At 39.8% G+C, this 15,112-nt stretch overlaps 2 protein-coding genes across 2 annotated transcripts in view; one reads left to right on the top strand and one right to left on the bottom strand.

Annotated features, from left to right (window-relative positions):
* Positions 1-7,989, top strand: part of slc66a3 (solute carrier family 66 member 3) — an 11,014-nt gene extending 3,025 nt beyond the window's left edge. Inside the window, exons 2-8 of the mRNA XM_008316950.3 lie at positions 1,273-1,355; positions 2,698-2,767; positions 2,884-2,941; positions 4,290-4,410; positions 5,685-5,726; positions 6,430-7,333; positions 7,368-7,989. Coding sequence (XP_008315172.1) covers positions 1,273-1,355; positions 2,698-2,767; positions 2,884-2,941; positions 4,290-4,410; positions 5,685-5,726; positions 6,430-6,530 — 475 coding nt within the window. The 3' untranslated portion in view covers positions 6,531-7,333; positions 7,368-7,989. The remainder of the gene's footprint in view (positions 1-1,272; positions 1,356-2,697; positions 2,768-2,883; positions 2,942-4,289; positions 4,411-5,684; positions 5,727-6,429; positions 7,334-7,367) is intronic.
* A 3,163-nt stretch (positions 7,990-11,152) lies between these two features.
* The window catches only part of rock2a (rho-associated, coiled-coil containing protein kinase 2a), a 34,686-nt gene continuing 30,726 nt past the window's right edge, over positions 11,153-15,112 (bottom strand). Inside the window, exons 29-32 of the mRNA XM_025054171.1 lie at positions 14,969-15,047; positions 14,319-14,586; positions 14,003-14,216; positions 11,153-11,825 (exon numbers count right to left, since the gene is read on the bottom strand). Coding sequence (XP_024909939.1) covers positions 11,747-11,825; positions 14,003-14,216; positions 14,319-14,586; positions 14,969-15,047 — 640 coding nt within the window. The 3' untranslated portion in view covers positions 11,153-11,746. The remainder of the gene's footprint in view (positions 11,826-14,002; positions 14,217-14,318; positions 14,587-14,968; positions 15,048-15,112) is intronic.

Below are 15,112 nucleotides of genomic sequence, written 5' to 3'. Positions count from 1 at the left end.
CTTGCCCAGGAGGTGAACCCTGGGGTTCCACACTGATGACAGAGACATTGACTCTGGGCCAAAGCGCCACACCTTTCCAAATTATATAATTTATTTATATTATCACTTAACTGTATACTTTATTTTATTTTACTTTATACTATACTTATTTTTATAATTTCCCTGCAATACCCACGTTTCCCTAATAGATGGTGTAGAAAATTATAAAAGCATTTTAGCCTTTATGCATGACTTATGTGTCATTTATCTTAGTTCACACCAACACTCCCTCTAGTGTCAACTTCCATTACTGGGGTATTAGCACCCCCTAGAGTTAAGGACTGTGAGTAGGTAATGGTATGCTGATTTTTTTTCTTTCCTCAACGTGTTTTTGGCCAGGAAAAAACACACCAGTTGAAAGTCAATCAGATAAACCCTGTAGCATCAACTTGATACTGAACCTTTTCAGTAGACAAACACCATTACAAAAACCAATCATTTAGGTTTCTCACCTGACAAAAAGTAATGTGGCATGTCTCTGTTCAGGTAAAAACCTGATGAAACTCATGGCAGTATTAATGATCTGTATCAGTGTAAAATTTTAAAGCAGTCCTCACTGCTGCAGTCTGAATGTTTCATTGCTCCAAGACACACTGTAACGCTGTGCAGACCTGCTCGTAAAGGTAAAAAGTCAATTCAGGCAGCAGATGTTCAACATGATGTGTAGTAACCTTGTGTAGATTAAAATAAATATTAATCATCTTGGATCAGTTTCCCAGCCACCACCCACTTAGCCATTCTCACAGATAGCTGTTCACATGAGTCACAGCAGCCTTTGGGCACACACATGCATTCAGCTGCGTGTTTCACCAGGCAGAGGGATCTTCAAACAGGGAATCTTACAATAATATTTGTTAAACGTCAACTGATAAACCCTTGAGGGGTTATTATGGGAAAAGATTCTTGAGTAAATTATTTAATAAATCATCTAAAATATTCAAAACAACAGGTTATAGCAGGATCTTGGGAAATTAGTTGAGATAGTGATCAACTTAGCTGGCAACTGTTCATCATTCACTCAATTTTTGTTTTCATTTAAATCAAAAGATAAGTTCTTCATCTTAAATATATGTGTTATGGAGTGTTGGCTGAAGCAGCAGACTGACACCTGTGGTACTGCAGGATATATCACTGCACCTTTTTTTGACAGACAACAATATGATGTCTGACTGACATTGACTGCACTCAGCCGATACAGTCTGATGGTCTCATACCAACCTCTGACTCCTGCAGGTTCATTGTATTTCTGACGTACCAGATGTACTATGATTACCCTCCACCCACATTCCTGGAATATCCAATCCTCATTGCACAAGGTGAGTGGTTTTATAACATTACATGTTCATTATAATGTGTCACATTTTTTAGCATTGGTCGTTAAAAGTATGGGGGGAAAAACATAAAGTATGGCCTATATTAAAATAAGCATAAAGTGCACAGAAGTACAACCAACCATAAATCTGAGCAGAACATAATATTCACAGAGGATTAGTATCGTGAGAATCACCTGTGGCTATAAACCCATCCTTAAAGTCAGAAAGTGTCTGAAACTTGTACTGTACTGTAGTCAGAAAGTGTCTGAAACTTTCTTCAGCTTTGGGAGCAGTCAGAAAGTGTCTGAAACTTTCTTCAACTTTGGGAGCTACTGTTTGTACTGTTTGTACTGTTCCCTGCTGTGGGTCTATTCACTTATTTAAGGAAATACTTTATATTAAAATGTATTTTGTTATATGTTGGGAGTGTCTGAAGTTGACTGGTATTTGCTTATAGTATAGTTTTTTTAAATAAATATAACCATTTAGCACAAGTTTATTTTTTGTGTCAAAGTATACAAGCAGAAAATACACCATGTCAAATATGGCAGCAATTGCACTCCAATACAGCTGCAATAAATCAACTTTTTTTAGCATTAACTCTTATTGCCTATGTTTAGAGTAAAAAGTACTGCAGAGATATTTATATGTAATAATGCAAAGATGACTTGATTCTCATAACTTTTTCTCAAAAAATTGTATGGCATAGTGATGACGTTTATCCCGTAATCTTTTTTTTTTTTTTAATTTTCAATGTGGCTAGTACTCCATCATAGCTTTTTTGGTGTGACTTCACAAATCTCAAATCTTTAGGTAAGTAAATTATGACCCATTTAATCATGAAGAAGAAATCAATTTTTTTTATAGTGTAGCCATAACGCCCAGCTTACAAACACAATTCAAAGTCGTGGGGAGTCGTTCAACCCTAACCTAGTGAGAGTCACTATAGAATCTGCTGCTGTTAGAATTAGCCTCGCCATAAGAACCAGTGTAAGTGTTGGTTAGGGACCGCTGCTCTAAAAACCATTATAGTAATTTTAGAGGGACAGAGAATCAAAGTGACAGTTTAAAATACAGTATTGTTAGTATCCAAAAGTGAACGCCGGTGGAACCCTTGAAGGAGTCTATAAATTGTACTGACTAACCGAACATCTACATCGCCCCCTGAGGCCAATCTGTGACAAAACAATCTGTCTGTCGGCTGTCAGTCACTTGTCTTCACTCATGCATTAAATTGAAATGGAATTTAACGGTAAAGCAAACGTCCGAGTCATCAAAGAAGTTAAGGCGTGGTTTTGAAACATCTCAGCTTGTTGACACGTTCTAACCTGTCCTCTGTCCTCAGATGTTCTCTTGCTGCTCCTCATCCTTCACTACAACGGCAGCTTAAAGCAGAGCCTCATCTACACCCTGCTGTATCCTTCACTGCACTTTCTGATGCGTGTTCAACCTCAGTGTTGAAGCGAGTCAATGAGCCGTCCTGCTGCACCAAACTACGTCACATCTTATGGCCTTTACATCATGTGCTCAGGTTTGTCGGAGGTTGGCGCCTCCTCACTGTGGAGAAGTGGATCATTGACTCGGCCATGGTAATAAATCACTGCAGCCCCACTCATGAGTCAGTGTGTCAGGGGTGTAGCAGAGGGACGGCAGGTCATCGGTCAGAAGTAATGAGGTGGACATTTGAACATCGTGGTTCCACCTGGTGGTCCTCAGCTGAACAGTTAGGCTTTAGAGTAGCCAGCTGCATGTTGGTTAGTCAGAGGAATTGTTCAAAGGGTTTTTTTTAGGGATGTCTGTTAATATCGATCGGCCGATAATATTGGTTGGCTGATATGGCCTATATCGGCATCTGTTGATATTGGAATTGTAAATTAAGTGTTTGGACAATATCGGCATATCAGCAAAAAGTTGATATCGTACAACCCTAGGTTATTTACGTGCACATTTATTCATACAACTACAGTTTTTATCCTCCGCGAATAAAAATGATGTCAAGCTGCATTGGTTTGGAATCATTTCAGTTATTTATCAGCAAAATAATACATGTCGAAAATTCTCATTTCTTCAAATCAATAACTTAAAAAAGTCTATTCCAGAGACGACCACAGGTGCCATTGTTCTGTCGAGTATTATGGCCACATTGAGAATAAATAAATAAATAAAATTAGTCTAATAAATGTATGACTTTATTCTTGTAGATTTATGACTTTATTCTTGTAGATTTATCACTTAAATAAATGTTTTTTAAATTTACAACTTTTTTTCTCGTGAAGTTTCCACTTCAATTCTCATAAATTTGTAGACTTTAATCCTGTCATTTCATTTATTTTAAAAGAAAATTCTAAATATGGCCCTAATACGTGTCGTACCATTCTTGGTATGACTTCAACATGAAGTTAGAAATTGAAAATTCTTTTGGTAAGTAAATCATGACCTGTGTAATGCTACAGAAGAATCCATTGACAGTAGTCTAAAGCCTTGGCTTAAAAACACAATTGAAAGTCTGGAGATTCTTTCATGGTCTCTTCACAGAGCCTGTGACCTGGTGACAGTCGCTGTAGAAACTGCTGTTGTTAGAAGTAGCCTCGTCCTGAGCACCAGCTCAACATGAAAAGACCTATAAAATAATCCCAACCAGATTCATTCCTCACCATGGTAACGTTTTGAAAAACATCACTTAGTCATTTTCCATAATAATAATAATAATGACCAAGTGATGCTGCATAAAAGCAGAACTGTGAAAATAATAATGTTATTTTCTACTGTCCCTGCTTATCTCAGGGTAGAAAATGTACCAGCATCGCTTTGTTGCCAGTGATTTTAATTTGGACGGCCAGAGAGGCGGTGCTGTTGACTTTTTGATCTCCTCTATACTGAATCGTAAGAAAAAAAGAAAGAGCCTCTTGACCTCTGCCCCCTCCTCCTTCTCCTCAGAGCCTGTGCACATTCATCAGTGCAGCCAGTAAATTCACTCAGCTGCGGTGCCTGTGGAGATCCAAAGATGCTGGGCAGGTCAGCGCTCTCACCTGGGCGATGGCTACCTACACATGTATCGGTGAGTGAACTCCAGATGACACTTTAATGAATTATGACTATTCAGGTGATTCACACCTACTCTGTGTACAGCCTCTGTGACAGCTGAGCGCTAGATATTTTCTTGATTAAATTGCAATCGGGCAGTGGTGGCTTAGTGGTTAAGAAGGTCCAGAAGATTTTAGGTTTGAATCCACCAGCTCCCAAGTTCCCACTGAGGTGCTCTGTCATGGCACCGTCTCCACTCACTGCTCCCTGGTTCTTAAAGCTGCCACTGTTCACTGTGGTGATGGGTTAAAAACAGAGGTCACATTTGGTTGTGTGCAGTGGTGAGCTGTGTCACAATGACGAGGAGTTCACTTTACTAATGTATAAAGCAGGCATAGGCAAACTAAGGCTTGGGGACCGGATGCGGCCCGTTCAGCTTTTTAATTCAGCCTGCCAAACTTTTCCAAATTATTTATATTATCATTATACTTCGGCCTTTTCCCTGCAATACCCAGGTTTTCCCAGTAGGTGGAATGTATCATTATAAAAGCATGTTAGCCTTTATGCATGACTTTTACATGTCATTTATCTTAGTTCACAGGAACACTCCATCTATCTGCTTCTGACCCGGCCGCCCTGTTCAATTTTAGGATAATTGTGGCCCGTGAGTCAAAAAGTTTGCCCACTCCTGGTATAAAGCAAATACATCGGACTTTGTAAATCTGATGAAAGGATGAAAAACAGAGCTGAAATAAAATGTACCAACTATTAAACCTATGAAGGCCACACTGTGGCAGAAGTGGTGAGTGTCCCTGCCCTCAAGATCTCAACTTCAGGGGTGGGTCCAGAGATTTTAACATCACCGTGGCAACAATGATATGTTGTTGACTTAATGTCCCAGAACGTGAAACACACAATTGATGCTAACGATAGTGAAACAGTGGAGATGTTTACGTTCCCAGAGAATGGCTGTATGTCTCTAAAGTAGTTTCTCCAGTTCTGGACTAGAAAACTGTGCTGGCCCTCACAGCCATGAAACCAGCCAACAGGGCGTCAATACTCAAACTAGCGAAGAATCCTGATTCAATTATCACTGTACCAGTGATAATTGATGGTTTTCTGTACAATCAGAGTACAGAAGCAGCAGAAGACAGAGAGAACATGGCAGCTGTCACGAGCAGAGTCACAAACGTGAACTATAATAGAATTAGTCACTACAGTCACAAATCAGCAGTTATTCACTGTCACTCTGTGTCAGTGAGATATGTGAGATAATAAGAAAGTCACTAATTCATTTGCCTGTTACAGCTCGTATCTACACCACCATCTCCACAACTGGAGACACTCAGGGTAAGACCAATGCTCATCAGAAATGTTTCAGAATTATTTGTTAACTTGTTGTGATTTTGTGCTGATGTGCATTCCTACCACGCAATGTAACTCGATTCTCCCCATTAGTCTGAACTCACATACCGTACATCAGTATCAATGTCAATCACGTACGCCAACACGGTGGTGACATCATAATCTAGAGTCTGACTGACACCTGGGAGCCAGAACGAAGGGCAAAAAGTTCCCAAAAAAACAACACAAAAGAAAGACAGTGAATGTAGCACAATCGAATGTATGGAGTAAACAAAGACTCTTCTTCTGCATATAGCGCCACGGGATGATGTATTCCTTCACTCCGCTCAACAACCAGTTCCAGTGTGAAATTTTTTTTAATGTCTTACGTCGAAAGATGACTAGATTTATTTTTTAAAATCTGACAGAAAAATACACTTTATATTCAGGAAATTCAAAAATGTACACTTAGTTAATAATTACTAAATGTGAGCCTTCTTTTAATGTGTTCTTAAGTGTCACATAGTGCAAGGATCTTTTGTGTTTTTCTTATTTTTCATATGTAAAAAACATTTTTGCCCCTTTTAAAATATTTTGTTCATTGGAAAACTTTTTTTTTCAATCTTTTTTTCCCCACATCCTTTTCATGCAGCTTTGATTGTTCAGAAAAGTTTTTTGAAATATTGAAATGTCTCTGTCTTTGTCCCAGTTCTGGTTCGCTTCATTACCATGACCTCATTGAACCTGTGGGTGTTGCTGACTGTAGTCTACTACCAGAAACACGGCTCCAGGTCCAAGAAGGAAGAGTGATCAGTTGGTGGACGGACATCGTTTTTCAGTCTGTTTTTTAGACACTGTACTGTTGGGGAAGAATACTTAGGTCAAATGGTTTTTTTATACAGTATTTTAAAAACTCTAAATAAATCCACACACTTTTGAAACATTCCTGTGACTCTCAAACATACTGCGACTGTCAAGATTATAGTACTTTTTTTTTAGGGATGCACCGATGCCAATGTTTGTTTTTTCTTTTTAGAAAATCCTTCTTGAGTGCTGACTCATCAGTGACAAATTTCACTTTTTACATTGACCAACAAAATTATTTTCTTCAGTATTTACATTGTCCAAAAAAGTGATAATTTAGTAAAATAAAAATACATAAATTGTAAATGCAGGAAGAAAGAAGAAAAAAACGCAAAAGTACTGTTTTTCCCAGTATTTTGCCAGTGAAGGTGTTGACAATAAGCTGCAGAGAAGCCTCTCAAAGTATGTGTGTGGAGAGAGAGGAGTTTTGACTATAGCTTAATATACAAATAATTAATATACAGCTGTTTATCCCCAAAACTATTTTTAAGGCACACATCATTTGGTGAAACCACGGTATTGCATTACCAGGTTTTCATTAACGGAGGAAATACCGATAACTTTTCAATTATTACATAATATGCTAACATCAGGCCGATAACATCCTTAGTTCAACCTTGAGTCTAAAGCTCTTGACAATATCTTCATTTTATGTTGAGGGACGCTTTAATATTTGTGACTGATTAGACGCTAGTATAATTCACTATCGGTAAATTATCGGTGTCAATTTCCTGATATAAGTTAACAAGGTGAACATCGGCTGTCCTGATATAAGTTAACAAGGTGAACATTCACATCGGTGCATCCTTAATTATTTCATTTTACATACTGTTGTTGACAAACTGTTGTATGAAAGAACATACTTTATCTTAGTTTTAAAGTTTTGACTCAGGACAAGTACTGTTTTTTATACTGTGAATTTGATCTTACCATAAACGAACTATTTAAAACCCCTTTGCTGTGCTCTTAATTTTGTCGTGTGACTTAAACCATACAACTAAAGAGATGGACAGAAATAATTCTGACCCCCAGAGGCACATCCATGTCTTTATTGATGAAGTGGTTATTATTTTTATTTCTATTATAGAGCAGTTTGGTAGAAAACATGCAATCTGAACGTAGAGCCCTTAAATACAACGTGGACTGGACGAGGCTGTATAAATATAATAATGTGCACCGTATGCCATGTAAAATATATATACTGTGTATATTTATAGGTATAAAACATGCTTCTTGGTTAAAAGAGAGCACTCGAAACACACGTGCGCTCCACATACACACACTCTTGACTTGCTATATATTCCACATACGTACAACGTGTCCAAACACCACGTTTGGTTCCTTTTAATACAAAAATATCAAGACAAACACTTAAAACAAAAACCAGTGGAATAGTGCTGCCCAGTTTTCTGACTGTCAGCCCATGATTCCATACTTGTGCTTCTCATTCATTAACTTTAGTAAAAAAAAAGAAAAAGAAAAGAAAAAAAACAGTGGACGCCTGTGTGTGACAGCACTCAAGTGCGGGGCCTAAAAAGGCAAACACGTGTGAGTTCACTCAGAGCGGTTGGTAATAAAAGAGGGCTGAAGTCAAGTAAACTTTGAAAGAAAACAATGCTCGTGTGTCGGCTCTGTAGATCTGTACATTCAATAACAAACAAAAGAAGCCCAGTTGGGTCCTTGGAGAGCACAAACCTTGTGGCCGATGACCTTAGTAAACATTTCACCTCTACGACTGACCATGCAGCTTTGATTAGGGACCGTGAGAATCTCCTGGTTTTTCTTCTGCAGACATTCAGAGCAGGACTGTGTCCATGTACAACGGTGAAGATGTGCAACCACAAACCGGTGAGTCAGAGCGGGCCAGAGTCAGAAACCTAAACAAAGAGGCACTTTGAAGAGTAAAGTTCATCAAACGTCTGCTTTGTTTGTGACTCCTGCGGCTGGAGGCCTTCTCCAGAAGTCACATTTTCCTCCCTCAAGTACCTTCTTCCGTTTTCTGTGGCCCTGTGTGGACGCACACCTACAAACAGAGCAGTGAGAAGCATATGAAAGTACAAGTGAGTTTGTATCCAGCCAACACGGAATAGAATCTTCCTTCTTATAAATGTTGTGTTATTGATCCCCCCCACAATGATTAAAAACAAGTCTTTTTTAAATTTGGCCACGGGAATCCCTAAAGTGGAGTGTTTGTTTCTGCTGGGTTGTTACATCAGGCTGTGTTTCCTGATGAGAAGTGCTGAGGTACGTGCTTCACCTTCTTGTCACTGTTAGATCTTTTTCATGTTCTGTGGGAGCTAAAGGCGTGACTCGGGCCCCACAGAGACACTAGCAGAGAACACAATGAACTGATGGTGACTAAAGGTACAAATGGATCATTTGGATTCCACAGGCTGAAGCAGGACAGGATGTGGAGAAGTGACGGAGTCCTGTACGCCGATCTGCAGAAACAGCTTTGAATACAATCTTTGAACGTAAGAGGAAACACATCCCACCACCCTGAAGATGCACCGACACCAGGTAAGGTTAACTGGAAGAAGGAGAGAAACAGAGGCACGGTTAGTCTGAGACATTCCTACACCAAAGGTTCAGCACTTCTCATTCACAGAAATATATACATACACATTTATGTACATATATGTACATAATAATAATAATAATAAGTCCCTTTTTGGTTCCACAATGGAGGAATTTACAATGTGAGTCTTTGCAACCAACAAAGGCTGCCACACGAGGCACTATTAGACATGTGTGTTTTCTTGGGGAACCCAGGACTTTGCACTCTGCTTTCAAGGCAGGAGTGCTAACCGCTACACTACGGAAACATAGTTCCATAAATATACAGTATATCTACATTAATGTACATAAACATTTATATATTTATACTTATATATATGTATATTCACATACAAACATATTCACATATACATTTCATTTTACATTTTATATCCCTCTTACGTGTGTAAAAGGAGAAGAGGAACATTGTTCAGCTCAGCTGTGCAGAAGAATGAACCCTTTTTAAACCAAAAAGACAAAACACCCTGTTGTGTCGTGATGTCAGTGATCTAGTGAAAGACACACACACACACACACACACACACACACAGGTTTTCATTTATCAAACTGTCACAGAAGAGAAGGCGCAAAACCTCTTTCTAGAAATATTTTGATGTCATTAAACTTCATATGAGGAAAAAACCTAAAAGTGCCACATCTTCACAGTTCAAACAACCCGCCTTTGGAGTTAATGACATGAACCAAAACCAAAAACCTTTCTGCTCTTGGGATGGAAATTTCCAGTAATATTCTACTATCAATCATCAGCCAAAAAAACATTTCGGGCACAAAATAGCAGATCTTGTTTTTCCATAACAAAGAAAGAGAGCTAAACGTGTGAGGCAGTGGCCGCTGCTGTTGCTAGTCAACAGAGAGGGCAGTGTTTTGGTAAGTTTACTACAAGAGTTTTTGCACTACAAGAGTTTTTTATAGATTAAAGCCATGATTCTCAGCTGGGCAAGAGAAACTATTTTGGGGGCAGTCTGCAAATGTGAATAATGTGCATAATGTGAATTGAATACTGATCCGACTGCAAACATCGTGGGACAAAGAAAAGTGTCCAAGTCGATGTAAGGAAGCAATACGTCAAAGCGACGGTTGTGAAGCGTCTTTGAGGCAGAGTGCAGACAAAGCCGACCTGGACCGCAGAAATGGTGGACAGATTGATCCAGCTGTGGCAGGAGCGCAGGTGCAGACTTTAATTTGAACAATCATCTGTCATCAGGGATCCCTCATCAACTGCACTCACACACTTAGTGTGTGATTCCCAGCCTTTCAGTCCTTTCTCAAAACGTCTCTCAGTGTGAAGTCTGTGGAAGTGTAGTGTGTCCTCAGGTCAGGGCTAAATAGTTGCTCGGCTAAGGCCACCTTTACACTGCAGTGATACGACTACAGAGCCTCCAGAACCACCAGTGAGTCTGACAGGCTAGTCCAGCTAATTATAACTTTTACTGCTTTATAGAGTACAATCAGATAAAATACATATTAGGCAGAATTTAAACATTATTATTAGTTGACACCCTCAGACAGATTGGGAAACTTATGTGGCCTCTTTGAGAAATTAATTAACCCCATGACATACCGGATAATGCGCTGCAAAGACTTAATGAAGAAATGATGACATAATTACAGGACGTGCCATTTCCTTTTCACTATTTCCTGATATTTATATTTTTTAGGATGTCATAGGGGGATGAAAAAATTAACACCTGGACACTGATTACAAGCTTTTGCTGCCTAACCCTGCAAATGAAGACCTGTGTGTGCACAGCTGAATACCATCACCACCACCACCACCACCACAGCTTCTCATGTCACCAGATTCAGTGCCAAAAAGACTTCTTTAGGAGCCGTAAGGCAACATACATGTCTTTAGGAGTTTAGCCATTGGCAGGTAAATGTGATTCCAGTGAATCACAGTGGTCATTTATACCCTCGTCCACTGTTGGAATCTTCTCGCCTCAGTTTGAAACCATTTGACCTGCGGGGGCTGAGGTCAGAGGATAAAGTCATGATGGACACAAAACATTTTCAAGTAGCAGTGACCAATCAATGACCAAAGGCACTATTCAATTGTGTCTTCCAGTAGTTGGACCTGGCAACAAAAAAAGTTACCGTCCCTTTAAATCAGGTTTCCAAACATCTGGCCAGCGGACCAAAAGTGGACCAAAGGCCGGGAGTTTGAGGACCATCCAAATGTGGCCCACAACAAGATGTTAGTATAACGTAATCTGTCCCCCTGCTTTTAGTTTTTTTGCCCTTCAATAAGACGGCGGGGGAAACAGTGGGCTGCAGCTCATTTGACTTTGAGACCGCTGCTTTAAGCAGTTGCTCCTTGGATGATTTTTGTTTGACAAATTAAAGTTATTTAGTGTGAAAAAGTTATGTAAAATAGCAAAGCGAGGCAGTCAAATGTAAAATATCATCATGGGAATTTGTGAAAAACACATTTTTGAAATACTTATCAATTAATGTAGTTGATTAGTATTAATGGAGCCCCAGACAACGTAAATATAACTGGTGCAAGTGAGCAGAGGAAATCAAATCACTGCATAGCACAGCACAGCACAGCAGAGCACAGCACACAGTGTTACCATAGCAGGTCATTAGAAATGAATAGAGGAACAGTCATCATCAATATCATCCAAAGCCCAGTGCCAGTCCTGCAGCCCCAAGTCTTCGAGTCTGAAAGGGGAACAAGTTCTGAGGTCTGTGTAACTATAATCACAGACATCACCAAACTGGGTACATTCTTTATGTTGACTTCCTGCCGTGTGCATGGTAAAAGAACAAAAACTGGAACTCCCATCATTCTTTTTAAGAAAGCCTATTTGCCGGTTGTTCGCCATACATGGGATTGTGCTACATTCAGTTTTTTTGTTTCGATTTTTTTTTGGGAACTTTTTGCCCTTCATTGTGGCTCCCAGGTGTCAGTCAGACTCTTCTGATGTTTTTATGTCCTAGATTATGATGTCCCCACAGTGTTAGCGTAGGTGGGTGACAAAGGTACTGATGTAGAGTATGTGAGTTCCAACTTGTGGCGACAATCGAACAGAAAGGAACCGAACTCAAACTCATAGGTTGAGGACCTCCTGAACATTTAAATAATGCAATTTCCCTGACTTAACCCAGAATTGTTTGTGAGAGTGAGTTGTCATTTAGTTTTTGTCAGCAATGAAGTGTTATCAAAGGTTATTACTGGTGCAGCATTAGAGACTGCACTTCCATACACTTCAACTGAAACTCTCCATATAATTCTGTATTCACTGTTGCTGCACTGAATGTAGCACACTACCTTTTGTTAATGTAGTCCCCAACACAGAGACAGACATCTCTGTCCCTCAGGCTACATTAAAGACTCAAGACAGTGACGGCATTTTCCCCCAGGCTACATATGGACTGTTTGATGTACATTAACAAGTTGTTTGTAAAAAACAAAAGAAAATCAACAATCCCTGTCTACATCAACATTTGTCTCTGTTGTTCTTTGTTGTTCTGTTCTACTCCTTGTTTAAGATGATAGGCCTTTAAGTAGACATCCGTAGACACACTTCAGGCTCGACACATCTGTGAGGAGAAAGAATTTATTTCCCCCATCACATAAAACAAAATCGTACAAAAGTAAAAACAGCAGAACGGACAAAAGGGAGTTCTGTGAGTTTTTTCAGTAACAGTCATTACAAGATGGCGGTTTAGGCCCCTAGTCTGATGAGAGCTTAAATCCACCATTAGGGCAGATCCAGTGGCAGTGGATGTTTACGTTATGGCAGAGCATCAAACTCAAGCATCAACAAGAATGTGTAAATCTGATGTAGCAGAAGCTAGCAACATACGAGTTATTCTGTTTGTTGTTGTTATTTTTACCTTCAAATCATGTTAAAATGAAAAGGACCAAATAAGAGAATGTGAATGTAGTACGAAGCCCACAGGCACTGGATAATGAAATCGACTCTGGAGTGTGTTCTGCAGTTGAAGGTTGACAATAAAGTGCCAAATGACCACAGTGTGTGTTTGTTTTTCCTTTGATGTGTTTTTGTTTTTTTTCTTCAGTTCTAGTTAAGAGACATTTTAATGAACTTTATTGATCCAACACTTGGGAAAAAGTTGTGTTAACAGCAGATCTGCAGCAGCCTTGGCCCTTGGAGGCGCCAACTATGTGGTTCCTCTGGGAAAATGCTTCAGAATAAAAGTTAACAATGAAACCACATAATTTGGTTCCTGTGTCATTTCAAGTAATAGATGGATACAATGAGAGATGGGTCAGTAGTGTAGGCAGCACACAATGTCAAGCATTAGTATGCAGCATACAGAGATATAAGTTAGTGAGTGAGGCTTGTTAAAACTTTGACTTCCCTTTTCTAATATCTGCTTTCAATCCAAGTGTGAAACTAAAGCAATTCTCTTTACAGCTAAAATAAGAGGGTTATGTCAAAGACGGCAACCAACATAAAATCAGTGTCTCATCTCAGAAACCTTTGATGAAGGGAAAACCCACAGATGTTCGTGTATGATTTAGAGAAAGTCTTAAAACCAACCACTAGCTCTAGACCACTAGAGAAAGTCTTAAAACCAACCACTAGCTCGATACAATTGTTTAATGTCCTATACCATAACTGCAACTGATGTCAATCTGATACTTTCTTTTGTCCTGTAGTAGCTGCAGGCTGCTGTTGTTCAGCCGATAGTTTCCCTGTTTACATCATGTCACGCCAAGTTAAGTTGATCATTAGATATCAGATCAGATGGGGTATAGTTGTTTTTTCGATGTTCGGTCCTGAAATAATTTCAGACAGATCGAGCCATCCCTCGCTAGAAAAGCAACAAAAAGGCTTGAACCCTAATCAAAGTTTGTATATTCCTACCTGCTCTTGCTGGTGGGCAGCTGTCGACTGGGCCTCCTCATTGACTGGCTAGTCTGAACCTTCATGGAGGCACGCGGTGAGGAGCGTGCAAAGTGCTCTGCTGGTGGAGGCTTCTTGGGAATCTTCTTGACCAGACGACTGACCCACTTCTGCTGCTCTTCCTGGGACGCGGCCAGCAGCAGCAGGTTCTTGGCCGTTGACACATCGTAGTTGACTTGTGGGTGAAGAAGAGAAGAGTTGATCAACAGCCATTGTCAATAACCTAAGAAAGAGGCTAAACTCAAAGATCTCCAGAAAGTGTGCTGTACTGCAGTACCTTTGCAGGGAGCTATGATCTCCTCCTTCTTGTCCATGTGGTCTTTGTGGCACTTGATATGGCAGCGCCGACATTCCAGAGCGGGCGGTGGTTTAAACATGTTCCATAGTGGCTTGGTGCATGCCTCACAGTTGGTAGGAAAGTGGTAAAGCGTGGGGATGAACTCGTGACCTTTGTGGCAAAAGTAGCCAGACTTTTCTCCGATGGGCAATGGCTCGACTGGAAACTCTGGCTCCTTCTTACTCTCGCCTTCATTAGCATAAAGCATCTGAGCAGATGAAGAGAGAGAGTCTCTTTAGTTTCTGAATTATTTAATAATAAGGTTCTGAAGTGATCAACTACTGTTTAACTCAGTGGTTCCCAAAGTGGGAGGCGGGCCCCCCCTTTGGGCGCAGAGTTATTGCATGGTGGGCCCAGCAGTGGGCAAGTCACTGATTTTACTTCTTTTAACAGTGAGAATATCTGTTTTAAAGGAATTATAATACAGTCAGTGTAAAGTTCAGTAAAATTAGCCAATAGCTGTGAATGTGTCAACATGGGGTTGGGGGCTCGACAATGGTCCTATCAACAAACGGAGCATGGCAGTAAAAGTTTAGGAACCACTGGTCTAACTAGTACAGAAGTTCAAATATTCAAAGTTGGATTCTGACCTGGAATATTCTGGGAATTTCTTTGGCATCAGCACGGTACACATCAGTTTGAGTGACAGGCATCAAGTGGAAAAGTTTGGAAAAAATAAATGTTTTGTCACAGTCACCAAAACAAATAACATTAATGGGTTTCAAAATGAGGGA

The sequence above is a fragment of the Cynoglossus semilaevis genome, chromosome 1 (assembly GCF_000523025.1).
Source record: "Cynoglossus semilaevis isolate Cse_v1.0 chromosome 1, Cse_v1.0, whole genome shotgun sequence".
NCBI classification, from domain to species: domain Eukaryota; kingdom Metazoa; phylum Chordata; class Actinopteri; order Pleuronectiformes; family Cynoglossidae; genus Cynoglossus; species Cynoglossus semilaevis.
Note: the sequence above shows the minus strand (reverse complement) of the source record. Positions and strands in the feature narration are given on the sequence as shown.